The sequence below is a fragment of the Aulostomus chinensis genome, chromosome 16 (assembly GCF_037954235.1).
Source record: "Aulostomus chinensis isolate RoL2024-O1b breed Wild chromosome 16, RoL_Achi_v1.0, whole genome shotgun sequence".
Lineage (NCBI taxonomy): Eukaryota > Metazoa > Chordata > Actinopteri > Syngnathiformes > Aulostomidae > Aulostomus > Aulostomus chinensis.
This window is the reverse complement of record NC_141335.1, coordinates 24,903,352-24,917,136: the sequence shown is the minus strand read 5'-3', so window position 1 is coordinate 24,917,136 and position 13,785 is coordinate 24,903,352. Positions and strand designations below refer to the sequence as shown.

The following is a 13,785-nucleotide window of genomic DNA, read 5'->3' as shown; positions in this document are numbered from 1 at the left end:
CAGGAACTAGAAACAGGCGTCTGGAATTCACAAAGAAGTCCCCCCCCCCCCCCCCCCCCCCCGCATTTCTTCTTTGTGGCTGCAGAATGCAGAAAAAGCCAGCCACATAAATTTAGCTTGAAGCTCACGAAAACTGACAGCTAACGCCTCTACTATTTTATGAAAATTTGATGTGGGTGAATTTAATCAGAACAAGCAGTGATTAGTGCGCATAATAAAACAATCTTTCAATTCATGTGTTTGTGATTATAGGAGTTTAGAATAGAACTGACGGTTGATCTTTCATCCACAAGTGACTATTAGCTACACCGTGAGTGCAACAGTGCCTGGTGAAGGATGTGTTTACAGGCGTATTCCTCCACTCTCGGTGAACACATTGGCATCCTTGTCTAGGTCATGGCAAAGTAAACACTAATATTACTCCAAAGTCTCTCACTGTCCTGCTGGTGTCTTTGGCAGCGTGTTGTTGGAAATTAAACCCTGATCATTCATTAATTAAAGAGGCGTCAGTGAGTGTAATTAAGGGAGCCCGATTGCTAATTAAAATGTAGCCTGCAGTCATATGCATGGCAAATTATTCAGCTGCTAGGCAAAAAAGGAAGTGAGAACCCATCTTGCAGTGCACGAGAGCAAATGGAGAATCAGGGAAGAGAGACACAAATGTCGAGGTGCTACAAGGTCGCTACGTCTTCTCCTCTGGTGAAGCTAACACAGGTGAGGTCGTCCAGGGAGAAGCGCTGCTGCCGTATGTGACTCAGTCTCCGTGGACAGCCATTGTTGGCTCTATGACCATTTTTCAATAAATCTGACCAACCAGGGTCACTCTGCTGTAATTGGCACCAAAGTGCTCAGCTAGTGTTTCCATGGCGACGAGAGGCCACCTGCTGAGTCCTCCTGGAGATGTCCAGTGTGCCTGTTTGCTGTGCCCAGTGCATGGTCAGCCCACACAAATCTCCACCACCGCTTCATTCAGCACCTACACACACACACACGCACACATGCACACACACACACACACACACACACACACACACTCCTCTAATGTCTCTGTTCAAAACAATACTCTCTTTTTCGCCACTCTGCAGCTGACTGCAGTGAGTTCAATAGACGAGGTTAATATATTTGCTCACCATCTTTTAATGTGCTCTGCTTGGGCCAGAATTGATTAGTTCAGCTGGCCCCGGCTCCAGTTTCTCACATCTTATATCACCTACGTTTGTCTGTGCAGTTGCTAATCAATGGCCCTGCCTACTATGTCCCCTTAATAATTAAATACCTGCAAAACCTTTGTTCCTCTAATGACCAATTAACCAGTTTCCAGCGTTTTTAGTCAGCGCACTGAATAATTGATCAGCTCTTTAAAAATCAGCCAGTGTTTTAGGCGGGCACCCGGCCTGACGCATTCATCACCTATTGCCACTTTGTGTCAGAAAAGAGACATTATCATTTTTCTTTGAACTGACTCGTGGGCTGGAGCAGTTGGGGAGGGCCGCACATGTGAAGATGCTCTGGAGCTGAGGAGAGGATGTATTCATTCGTGTTGTCGTTGCTGTTACTGTTTTGTTCAGCTCATCATTTCCCCCTTTTGCTTATTTTGCTGTTTTCACACCTTTTGAAATTAGCCTTATTAAAAATCATATTTCACCTAAAAAGGGCATTTTGCCTTTCACGCACTCACAAGTTCACCAAGACATTTTTCCTGCAACACTTGTTTGTGATGCCAGAATAAAACAAAGTGCCAGTCATGTATATTTAGCCTGACGCTAACGGCTAGCAAATCTGTGAGTCTGTTCATAAACTCTCATTATCAGGTATAACGAACATCTTTTATCCAGTTATATGTTCTGAAACCCACACACACACACGGATTTGAGATGAAAACAAACTTTAATACTTCGATTTCTGAGCTCATTCACCTCAGATTCAATCGCGCGGTTACAGTTTGGCTAGTTTGGAGAGAGAAGACTTGGATTATACCATACAATGTAACTGAGTCTGTAGCAGTCGTAAATGAATGGTTCAGACCAGTGTTGCTGTTGTTAACCATCAGGCTCTATTAGCTTCATGCTAAATATACGTCGCTGTCTCTTTGGGCATTCTGGGAAAAAATAAACTCTTTGTGAGCTGAAGACACCGATTTCAAGTCACTTGAAAGGCAAAGATACTTTTTGGTTGCAGTATCACTTTAAGCAAGCTTTTATCAAGCCACACCACTGAGAGGAATATTACTCTTGTGCTAAGCCAAGCAGGAAAAACCCCTCATTAGGAGGGAGATTAAAGAGGCATTTAAAACATCTGGGTCAATTTCCTGTCCAGGTCTTGGCAGTGGACCCTGACAACGGGGAAAACGGGACAGTGGTGTACAGGATCAGTCCTGAGAACCCCTTCTACACCATAAATAGCAGCACAGGGAAGATCCGCACCAGTGGAGTAACCCTGGACAGGGAGAGCTCCGACCCAAAGAACACAGCACTGATGAGGACCATCGTCATCTCCGCTGTTGATCGTGAGTAGCTTGTAGTTGTCTATGCTCGTGTAGTGAGTTGCCCCAGACTCGTGAAACATCCAAACTATCTGTAAGCAAGTTTAAATTACTTCTCAGTAGAGAGCTTTCAATTGTGGGTGATTAGCCTCTAACTTCAAACCTTAGTCCTCAAGTTTTATGCTCACCATGAAACATTTTATTGTGGCTAATAAATTCCCTTGACCATGAAACCTGCGTCTCTCTCTGTCTGTGTCCCTCTGGCGCCCTCCTTAGGTGGTACACCTCCCCTGCATGCATCTGTGAGCACCACTGTATTTGTCAACCTGCTGGATCTCAATGACAACGACCCGGCATTTGTCAATCTCCCATTTGTGGCTGAAGTGCCAGAGGGACTCCCCATCGGATCCTCCGTTTTTAAGGTGAAAAAATAGATGATTGATGATAAATATGAAGGATCTGAACATTTCTTCACAGTAATTAATGTAAAAAGTTCAAAAAGTAGTTTCAGGGGGAAATGCTGGGATTTGAAGCTTTTGAGATTGCTTACAAAGCATGATCAGTGCTGTTCGCCCATGTTCCTCCTTTACCATCATCTCCTTCTGTCAGGTCCAAGTGGAGGACCCAGATGAGGATAAGAACGGTTTGATAACAATGGCGCTGCAGATGGGGATGCCTCGCCTGAACTTCTACCTCAACACCTCCACTGGCATCCTCACCTCCACGGCAGTCCTAGACCGGGAGCAGATTGCGCAGTACCATTTGAGGATTATAGCCTACGATGCAGGAAAGTTCCCTCGCACCTCCACTTCAACCCTCACCGTCACAGGTGAGAGTCTGTGGCTGATGATGATAAAGATGAGGCTCTGGCTTTGATTTCCCTTTGCTCTCTCTGAAATTACCACACATGTGGAACTGCCGCGCTGAGGTATGATTAGATTCACAGTGACGTGATCAGTTACTTTATTCGACTGACTTCTCTGGAATCTTCTGTGACTGATGCTACCACCTGCTGGTGGGATGTGAAAAGGAGATAAGTTTTCTGAACGTGGGGGTGGGGGGTTATGTGGGGGTGAGCAAGGGTCTCTCAAACGGATCACATGACTCATCAGAAAATTAAAATATTCCGATTAGCCACAGAACATTTAGAGGTGCATGTCAGTTACTTAAAGGAACCCAGCAACTCTTTGGACAATACGTTTATTGTCCATCATTTTTAGAGCCAGACAAGCAGACGGAGAGTCGTCTGTCCTCCCTGGTGACTCACGGACCCCCATCGGACAGCTGACTGCTAGTTAGCCTAGCTGGAATGAATGTTGACAGTAGGTCAGTGGTGAAAGACATCTCAGAAGTCGTCAGATACACTTCTCCTGAACTGCCTTTGGCTACATTAACAGAAATAGAGTTTTGTTTAACATTTGTTTTGGAAAAACTAATAAAAACAACGAGACTGCCGTTGCTCCAAAGCTCCATTGTAACTTCAGTCAACAGAAGGTTTGTTTAACAGTCGGCCGTCCGGAGCTCCGCCAGAGGGGGAGGAAGGGTCTTTGTCTGCTTCCCTGACACTAAAAATGATGGACAATAAACTTATTTCCCAAAAGCTTGCTGGGTTCCTTTATCAATGGTCTTTCTCAAAGCGCCACCCTGTTGCCTTATTTGTCCTCGTGTACATCTATCTGTATGTCCTAATGTCTGTCTGTGTGTTTGTGTGTGGGGGTCAGTTCTGGATGTAAATGATGAGACGCCCACCTTCAACCCCCGCGTGTACAATGTGTCCCTGAAGGAGAGTGTCCCTAGAGACCACATTGTAGCACGTCTCAGCTGCTCTGACAACGACGCCGGCCTCAACGCCGAACTTAGCTACTTCATCACAGGTCAGAGGTCACAGTGGGAGGTGTGTTTGTGTTTTATGTGTCTTTGGGCCAACAAGTTGTACAATCACAGGAACTATGTTCAGGTAGAGTGCCGTTGTGTTTCCATCATTGTGTGAATCTGTGTATGTGGTGAGTTCCACTTGCATGCTTGTTGGTTTGTGGCTGTCATGTGAGCAATTGCGTGTGTTTTACTCAGTCTCTGTAAGTTAATCTTAGATGTGGGTTTGTGTTTTATACTTTTAGGTGGTAATCAGGATGGTAAATTCAGTGTGGGCTTCAGAGACGGCATTGTTCGTACGGTGGTTGGCCTAGACAGAGAGACCCAGGCGGCGTACACTCTGGTCGTAGAGGCTATAGGTGCGTAAGCTCTTCACATCTTGAACATCCTTCGCATGCTTACACAGAATGTGTTGATTCGTGTAATAATCACACTTGTTTTCTCACAAATTCTGTGTGTCAAAGTTACTCCTGTCTGCTTTTTGTATGAAGTTTTTTTTGTTTTGTTTTTTTCTAAGTGATGCCTGCACGTCTGCAGTGATTTCAGGCCGTTGCTCAACTGTCTTTGTTCCCTTTTGAAAAGAAAGAACAAAAACTCTGAGGTTTTCCTGTTTTGGAAAGCATTGAGTCGGGGTGGCTTATCTGCTGAGGGGGCCAGCGATGCAAGAGAGAAGAGAAGAGGCAGAGATAATGTAAAACCGTGCAAGACAAGAGAATTACACTTATTTTCCTAATCCACAAGTAGCTGGAAATATCCCACGGTTTGATGAGCCAACAATGTCTAAAAAACACGTCTGGAAATCAGGCTGTGTTTGGTTTCTGCTTCATTTTCTGCAGACTACAGGGCCATAATAAGTGACAGATTTATTTCCATTTTGTGTCTGGCTTTTACTCATACAGTTGTTCTTTTTCTGTCCTGGTGTTTCACCTGACATGAGAACGCATCTGTAACTGATGTCTTTGTCTCTGTTTCCCCTCTAGACAACGGCCCAGCGGGCAGCAGGAGAACGGGCACAGCTACAGTATTTGTTGAGGTTCAGGATGTTAATGACAACAGACCCATCTTCCTCCAAAACAGCTATGAGACCAGCATCCTGGAGAGCGTGGCCCGAGGTACCAGCATCCTCCAGGTACAAACATTGCTAGACTAAGTAGAAGCATACAAAATGTCTCTTTTATTGTTCATCACAAAACGAAGAATCAGACGGCTCAGGTTTGCGTTTGTTTGTTCAGCAAGGAACTCTGTCAGCAGGAGTAATAGAGACCTGCATGAAATTGCACTGTTAAATAATTCCTGGTGTTTGTCGTGATGCTCATGAATAACCAGATGGATGGGTTTACTGCACCACAACTAATGTTTGATGTCTGTCTGATGTGGAGGAGTGGACGGAAAACCTCTGTCTTCTGTTATCGTGTAGGCTTGATGGAGCTGTGGACTTTGGCGGCCAAAAAAATTGGCCTTGAAATAACCCTTTTTTTTCTCTCTTTTTTTTCTTTTTTAGAACTTTACATCTGAGGAGTTTTTTTTTTTCAAGAATTTAATCCAATTTAATGTCATCCTTGACAGGATTTGAGTTTTGATGATCTTTCTGAGACAAACTGAACTAGAGTGAAGGGAAGAATGCTTGGTTTAATGATTCCACTCCCAGGAATTACGGCGCTGAGGAAAGTCCATCCGTGCCAAACACTTCTTGCTATCAACAGAAAAAAAAAAACCTGCTGGGAAGCAAAACCATCGAGCACCCATGATGTTAGAACAGATGCTAAAAGGTCTTTTCATGTACCCACACTGGTATTAGTGATTGTTTGGGGCGGGGGGGGGGGGGGGTCTGTCAGTCCGTCCTCTTGTTAGATTTCAGTCACATAGTCGAACAGACAAGGCATAATGAGGTGGGGCTCCACGCTGGCCTCTGGCTGGGGGGTCCGTCTTGCTGGAGACTGAGAAGCATGCGAGCTTCCACGCTGATGTGGCCGGCGATGGGGCGGTCTTCTGAAGGAGAGGTGGTATGAACGCCGATAGGAGCCCAGCCTCTTCCACACCTTGAGCTGGGGCTCACTGGACCGGCTTTTTCCGCGGGTCAAGCTCTCACCCGGACTGCAGCTGGCCTCAGTGTCTGCATCCTGTTCAGAGGGCCGGCACACAGCCAGGAAGGCCGCGACCCCTGCCAGCAGCAGTGATAAACCCAGCACCACCATGATGGTGAACTCTGGGTCATGGATGTCTGAAGAATAAGATGGCGGGAGAGAGATGGTGGCAGAAATGTTGGGAGGGATGGTGAGAGAAATGGTGGGAGGGATGCTGGGAGGGATACTGGGAGGGATGGTGCTACCGCTGGTTGTCACACTGAAGAAGGTGATGTTTGCTGGGGTGGAGGAAAAGGTCAAGTTGAAGCCGGGGTCACTGGTGTTCATGTTGTCCAGGTCCTGAATGAAGAAAGCAGCGTTAGACTGGAGCACATTTGTGTGTGCGTGTCTGTGTGTGTGGGGTGGGGGGGTGGGGGTGTGTGTGGGGGGGTGGTCCCCTTCTGTTGATTATCCGCATTTTGCCTCACTAGCCAAGCCTGACTGAACTTAGGTTTATTTTGGGGCTCTTTTTTCACTAAGAGTAATCATGCACTCCTGCACACATACATCGAAACACAGACAGGCCTGCGTACGCATGCAGATGTGCTGAGTGTTTGGCATTTGCTGCAATTATGTTGCTATTAAATCAAGGTTACCAAACAGCCAATGCTTGACAGGCTTGCTTCAGTGTAAAACAAATTGGGTTTATTAAAATGCCCCTTGTAAAATGTATGGCATCCACCTCTTCTAGCCTGGTCTCCAATTATCCCCCTCCCATTCTCTGTGCCCCCATCTTCAGCATAGTAACATTTGTAAATGTCATCGTCCTTAATTCAGCGGAGACAAAGCATAGCTTATCGGTTTAAGGGAAACACATTGGGACGTGAAATTATTTTTAAGACCAAATGCCAGGAAAGCTGTGAAAAGGCCAGTGGAGCAGGATGGCTCGTTAGAGAGTCAGTTCATTAGTCAGTGCCTTGCTCACACACACACACAGACACACACACACACACACACACACACACACACACACACACACCTATTCAAAGACAAACTTTCCATCTCACTCACATGGGCGGTAGCTTGTACGGCTCTTAAGCTTGGAAGCTTAGCTCGAAGGTCCTCTCGCTCCCATCACCCCACATTGTTTCTCCCCCAGATATGACGGCTCAACTAGTTCAGACACACGTATTTCTTTTTGAGCCACGTGTTTCCTAACTTATTTGCATTGTTAAAGTCTGATCAGCTGCGTTCGTAATGTAATTTCTGATTAGCATTCTCGTTAAAAGCCTATTTGTTCCATTCTCCTTTATTGCTTCTTTATTGCTCGTATCACCATATTTGCCCTGTGTTGTCTGCAGGGAAGCAAAATAAAGCAACAGTTCTTAGATGATAGATGTGCTGCCTGTGTGAGAAAAATCCAATCCCAGATAGTCCAACTGAGGCAAATGAATACACTGTCCTATACAAACAGCCTTTTGCTCCCACAGACAATGTGCAGTTGCTGAAGCACATGTCAAGCAGTCCACATGTCAAACTCAGCATTTTAGAAGCTTCATTCCATGAATGGACGCCACAGCAGGTGTTCCTGAGACTGGTAACTTCCCTCAAAACTTAAGATTTGAGACATTTTGAATTATATTTACTTCAGAAATGCAAAGGAGTACACCATTCGTTTTATATCTTCAGTGATGCGGAATAAAAAGGCTTCAAATACATACATATACAAATATATATATTTATACATATACTCACACCCACACTTTAGAGACTCCTTAGAAAAGCACTTTGCTTAGTTCCAGTTACTGAGGTCAGACCTGTTTCTTGGCTCCACACACTTGTTTTTCCCCCCTTAAAGTGCCGCTTTCCCAGAGACAGCAGAGAAATGCTGGGGAGGAAGAGGGGAACATGGAGAGAAAGAGGGGTAAAATGTGGCTAAGAGCCTCAGCCTTCAAACATCTTGTTTTTAGGGACCAGTTACAATCCTGTGTTTTCTGAGCCATGCAGAGACTGAGCGGATAAACTCTCAGTGCTTTACACTCCATGTACCTCCGCTCACAACATCTGGCTCTGCAATATACTCTTACACTTTATACACCCCCTTTTATGGCCTAAGTGGTGCAGTCCGCTGTGTAATACCCTATTCATCACTCACCAATTTGACCCCCCAGCCTCTTTTTTCTCTCTCCTCCCCCTTCCCACTCCCCGTCTTTCTCCTCTCTTCTCCACATCTCTTTATAAAGCTAATGAGACTGAAGTTGGGCCCCTCTTCACAGAGGAAGTGGGTGAGAGTGAGGGAGGACACACAGGGCAAACTAGAAAGTGACTGAGTGTGTGTGCTGCGTACCTGTGTGCATGTGCTCCAGTGTGCAGCTCAGTGTGTGTTTGCAATTGAATATGCACTTTGTAAGCACCTCCACAGGTTTTGACTCATCCACAGAGGAGCGGGTGTGACATGAAGTCAGCTGCATCCAGTGCCAACAGCTCTGTGCCTCTCTGGATTCAGAAGTCAGTTTTCTGACACGGCCCATTCAGCAGCAGCGCAGCGTGTTCCACTATTTATCTGTGTGCACTGTGGAGCCGCGCTGTCTGTGCTGGGTTTGGGGCTTCTTGCTGCCTCTGGCCTTCTGCCTGTGACGCTGAAACACAGAGAGGTTCTCCCTGCCAAGCCGGGTTGTTGTGGCAACAAGACACTGGGTGCCGGCGGATGTGTGGTGGAGGAGTATGTTCATCTGTTTGTGGAAATTGTTTGACCAATTAAAACCAGTATGGAATTAAAATGGACTATACATCATGTCGTCAAATGTGCTGGAACATCCAACAGAACATCAGGCTGGTCACCGGTAACAGAATTCATCTGCTCCGCTCAGAATATTTGCATGATCATCAGACTTCAAAATTTAAACAGTTATAAAAAAGCCGGCAAAGGCTAGAGAACCTGTGTGTGTGTGTGTGTGTGTGTGTGTGTGTGGGGGGGGGGGGGGGGGGGCGCACCGTTTTTAAAGATTATTTTACTGGCCTGTTTATAAGGTAACTTATTGTGAAGCAATGACAGGAGAGGGGATGACGTGCAGAAAAGGACCCGTGGCCAGAATGTATCCCTGGCTCTCTGTGTGGCTGTGGCCTACGTGGTAGCCACTCAACCAAAGCGCCACCAGGATGCCCTGATAAAACCATGGTTTGACAAGTTAGAGTGTAAATTTGACATCTATAGCAGGGGTTTAACACAAAAACAATGAGAGCTGCAAGAGCAGCAGCTCAGAGAAAATATAAATGCATTTACTAGAAGTTGACTGATGGAAACATCCATTTTCATGATTGTTGGACATTAAATTAAACCGTTTCCAGCTGACTCTGGGTGGTACTGGAGAGCCAGCACTAATTATCCATTGTTTTGCTGGATATCAAGTGGAGACAATACAACACAACTTTGATCTGAATCAGTAGGTCCCAAACTTTCCTGTACAGCCTGAAATACTAATAACTCCAGAGAGGGCACGAGCACTACCGGGGGCGAGGCTAGCCCCGCTAACATTAAAGCTAGCTGTGTCAGACACAGTAGTGGACAGTGCAACTGATGGGACTCTAAGAAAGTTAAGCAACATTTTGGGTGCAGAATGGCTGACCGAGGAGGAAGTGATCATTGGCCAAACCACGTCACAAAAGTTGAATAAGTCTGACAATAATGATCCCTCCAAAAACAGCAGGTTCCTCCCACTTCAGGCCAGGAGCTGTTGGCACCAGGGGTTTCAGGGCTAAGCTGGGACAACCCCTGCTACACTGTGCATTTACACTCTAATGTAGCTGTCGTGAGTTATTTTATGCGTGTCCTGACATTCTGCTCGGTTGTGTTTATACAGGTGCAGGCTACAGATGCTGACCAGGGCGAGAATGGCCGTGTCCTCTACAGGATCCTCACAGGTGAGTACAGCTGTTCCTCAGTGGCTTTTTAGGGCAGTGCAATGATTCAAACAACCAGGCCAGATTTAATGTTCTGCTAAAACTAACAGGGTTTTTTTGGAGTACAACACTGGTGCTCATTGGTGCTCTTTTCTCTCCCGCTGTGTGTGTGCATGTGTGTGTGTGTGTGCGCGTGTGTGTGTGTGTGTGTGTGTGTTGTTTTTTGTGAATGCAGGGAACAGTAACAACCTGTTCAGCATTGACAGGCAGACGGGGCTGGTGACGAGAGGCCTCAGGGCCTTGGACAGAGAAACCAGCAGCTCCCATGTGTTAGAGGTGGAGGCCTACAACAGTGACGAGGGCAGCATGAGGAGCTCCGTGAGGGTGAGACAGCACAACGGCTGCTGGCACAGCTCACCAAGCAAGCACAGCTCACCAAGCTAGCACCGCTAGTTAACTTGCTCTGTCACACACAGTACTGGAAATCCTGCATCTGACTGGGTACTGCTTCTGTGGGCATTGTGCTGCCTCAATCATTTATGAATATTAAGGCAACATACCAGGTTTCAAAGGGTCTTTTTCCTGACCCAGGAGGAATCAGTTGTAGGTCTACTGTGTGTGCATCCCCAGCAGGTCCTCCCATGGTCCTCGTCTGCCCCTGACTAGGAGCCGTCGGGCGTGTGGGGAGAGAGATGGCTCAGGGTCATAGAATACGAGCAGGAAAAACATAAAACACTGATTTATTTTTGATAGAGGACTTTAAGAGACAAACGTTGCTGTTGGTACCCAGTCTGGCTGTCATGGCCTCAGATGAGACACACATGATGAAATCAGACTTTATTGCTCAAACTGAATATGCATAAATTATGTGCAGCTACGCATGTCTGCCCCAGCAGGTGATTGTGTATGTGGACGATGCCAACGATGAGGTTCCAGTATTTACACAGCAGCAATACAACCGCCTGGGCCTACGAGAGACCGCTGGCATCGGCACCTCCGTGATCGTGGTCCGTGCCACAGACCCTGACACTGGTGAGTTCAGGGTGTTGTGCTTGTTGCTGATTCTTCCTGTTCCTGCGTAACCAGGAAACAAGTTTGCTCAGCTCCCTTTGTTTCCTTCTTTGCACATCACGAACCTGCACTGCCCCAACGCAATGCCGGTCATCAGTTTCTCAACCAGAACCCTTTGTACCTTATTACACTGCACATGAACACACAAAGTGACACCCGGTGACTGGCATCTAAACCACTGCTTCTGCTTCACACTTCAGACTTCCTCTATTCACTTCCCACCATGTACAGTATTTCTAAGCCACTTCATGGCATATTTGGCTCCGTGACACACATTGTCCCTGACACCAGAGCAGGCTGGAAACAGAAATAAACACATCCATGCCAACGCAGCTGGATGCCGACAACCATTAACATAAAACACAAACTTCAGTGTGTTGCCACGTTGTGACTACAGATCCAAAATAATCCTGGTTGTCAGTGTGTCTCCAAAATATAACGGCCTGTCAGTAGTCAGGTTTCCATCAACACATCTTGATGAATATTTTTCAAGTATGCATAAGAAAAGGTTGTTTGAAATAAAAAAAAAAAAAAAAGTGAATAAAAATATTGCAAAAAGAAAAAGTTTTCAGTTGCTTGGTGGTTTGGGCCTTCTTTTTTTTTTTGGGAGTTCATCTTTAATGCTCATGACCGACCAGCTGTTACTGCCACCGCCGTCTTCATCGATATTCCTGAACTTTGTAATGGTCTCCAAACACCTGGCACTTGAGAGCAAATCTAGTTTGTCCAACTGAAGGTAATTCCTCAAGACCACCATCCATTTTTCACCAATGAAATGGCTTTTCTTCTTCTTGGCTGTTTTCTTAGCTGCATGCTGAGGCAACGTTGCCTCTACTGCCATCTTCTGGCAGCATTACGCAGCGTACTTTCTCTTCTCCAGTCCACGTGTTGCACATTTCCTTTTTTTTGTGCCATTTCCCCAGTTTGATTAAGATTCACTATGACAATGAAACACAACTTGCAGCCACATTAGTTTTCCCCACTGAGGGATGAATAAAGGTTTATCTTATCTTAGAGCCACAGCTCGTCCCTCATTGGGTGACTATGAAGTTGCGATGTCCTTTTTTTTGTGCAGTCGGTGGCATGAACTGCACGTAGAACGACACAGAGTCCCAGAGTAAGAAGCTTTTACTGTAAATATCACATTTTCCTCATTCATTCATCTTTGTGTTCAGGTGACGGCGGAGCAGTCGCCTACACCCTTGTGTCTGGTTCAGACCGCAAGTTTGAGGTGGATGTTAGCACTGGCCTGGTCACCACTGTGGACTACCTGGACTATGAGACCAAGACCACCTATCTTATGAACATCTCAGCCACCGACCAGGCCCCGCCGTTCCACCGAGGCTTCTGCACCGTCTATGTCACATTACTGAATGAGCTGGACGAGGCTGTGGCCTTCTTCTCTGCCGGCTACGAGGCTTCGCTCCACGAGAACATCGCCACAGGAACAGAGGTGGTCCAGGTTCAGGCGCAGTCTGCCGACAACTTGAACCAGCTGACATACAGATTTGATCCTGATACGTCACCTGCAGCTCTGGCCCTCTTCAAGATAGACAGCGTTACGGTGAGGAGGGGGCGGGTAGCCATGAGCGTCATGTGCACCTCTTGTTTTTTTTAACACTTCAAAGGTGACACCAGCCAACCTTCCGTCAAGTGGGTACTATATGAATTAACAGTGTGACACGAGAACAGCGTTCTTTGTAGTTTCAGCGCGATCGTGAGCTGATCAAAGAGCTTCTTTGCTTTGAAGTAGTTGGTGTTTTTCAGATGAGTGTTGACCTCCGTCATACTCGCTCGTCTCTGGCTCATATTTATGATGTTTCAGGGCCGCATCACAGTGACGGGCCTGCTGGACAGGGAGAAGGGGGACATGTACACCTTAACAGTTGTAGCTGATGATGGAGGACCCAAAAAAGACTCCACAGTGGTACGATGCTTCAGTCCAAATTCTTTGATCAAAACTCGTCATGTGACATTTGTTACCGTCTGTTCTGTTGTGGGAATCTGAATATTATTCCTCTTGTGCTCTTTGCATCTCTTACTGGAACTGCAGAAGGTAAGACCGTAATATTTGGGCGGGCGACGTGAAGCACAAAACCTTTTCACCTGCGCTATGTGAAGTACCTGTGTGTTATTTTTCCAGTGGGGTGTTGTTGGTAGGTAGTCATGGAGACTACATTTGATCTTACCTCTTGACAGGTGTCAATCACCATACTGGATGAGAATGACAACAGTCCAGAGTTCGACATCACATCTGATACCTCAGTGGACATTCTGGAAAACACAGCCTTGGGGAAGAAAGTGGCGGTGGTACTGGGAAGGGATAAAGATGCAGGACTGAACGGCCTGGTGAGGAGTAAACAAGCAAGGACTCACAGTCAGTGACACTTGAACACC

At 46.3% G+C, this 13,785-nt stretch overlaps 2 protein-coding genes across 8 annotated transcripts in view; one reads left to right on the top strand and one right to left on the bottom strand.

The window, feature by feature from the left end:
• Window positions 1-13,785, top strand: part of cdh23 (cadherin-related 23) — a 169,479-nt gene that overhangs the window by 121,278 nt on the left and 34,416 nt on the right. For all 5 annotated transcript variants that reach the window (XM_086181277.1, XM_086181275.1, XM_086181276.1 and 2 more), the window contains 12 exons: window positions 2,317-2,506; window positions 2,759-2,904; window positions 3,092-3,311; window positions 4,204-4,356; window positions 4,600-4,713; window positions 5,335-5,483; window positions 10,278-10,338; window positions 10,553-10,701; window positions 11,214-11,349; window positions 12,564-12,952; window positions 13,214-13,315; window positions 13,588-13,737. In XM_086181277.1, coding sequence (XP_086037403.1) covers window positions 2,317-2,506; window positions 2,759-2,904; window positions 3,092-3,311; window positions 4,204-4,356; window positions 4,600-4,713; window positions 5,335-5,483; window positions 10,278-10,338; window positions 10,553-10,701; window positions 11,214-11,349; window positions 12,564-12,952; window positions 13,214-13,315; window positions 13,588-13,737 — 1,959 coding nt within the window. The remainder of the gene's footprint in view (window positions 1-2,316; window positions 2,507-2,758; window positions 2,905-3,091; window positions 3,312-4,203; window positions 4,357-4,599; window positions 4,714-5,334; window positions 5,484-10,277; window positions 10,339-10,552; window positions 10,702-11,213; window positions 11,350-12,563; window positions 12,953-13,213; window positions 13,316-13,587; window positions 13,738-13,785) is intronic.
• LOC147247947 (uncharacterized) lies at window positions 4,636-13,617 on the bottom strand. 3 transcript variants are annotated; one of them, XM_086181283.1, is made up of 4 exons: window positions 13,578-13,617; window positions 10,878-10,979; window positions 8,173-8,305; window positions 4,636-6,777 (listed from the first exon to the last, which is right to left on the bottom strand). In XM_086181283.1, exon 4 carries the CDS (start codon window positions 6,763-6,765, stop codon window positions 6,202-6,204), a length of 564 nt encoding a protein of 187 aa, XP_086037409.1. In that variant the 5' UTR covers window positions 6,766-6,777; window positions 8,173-8,305; window positions 10,878-10,979; window positions 13,578-13,617; the 3' UTR covers window positions 4,636-6,201. The 3 variants fall into 3 exon arrangements, with proteins under 3 accessions (XP_086037409.1, XP_086037411.1, XP_086037410.1); XM_086181285.1 differs by lacking the exons at window positions 8,173-8,305; window positions 10,878-10,979; window positions 13,578-13,617 and adding an exon at window positions 12,915-13,142; XM_086181284.1 differs by lacking the exons at window positions 10,878-10,979; window positions 13,578-13,617 and having other exon boundaries at window positions 8,173-8,495.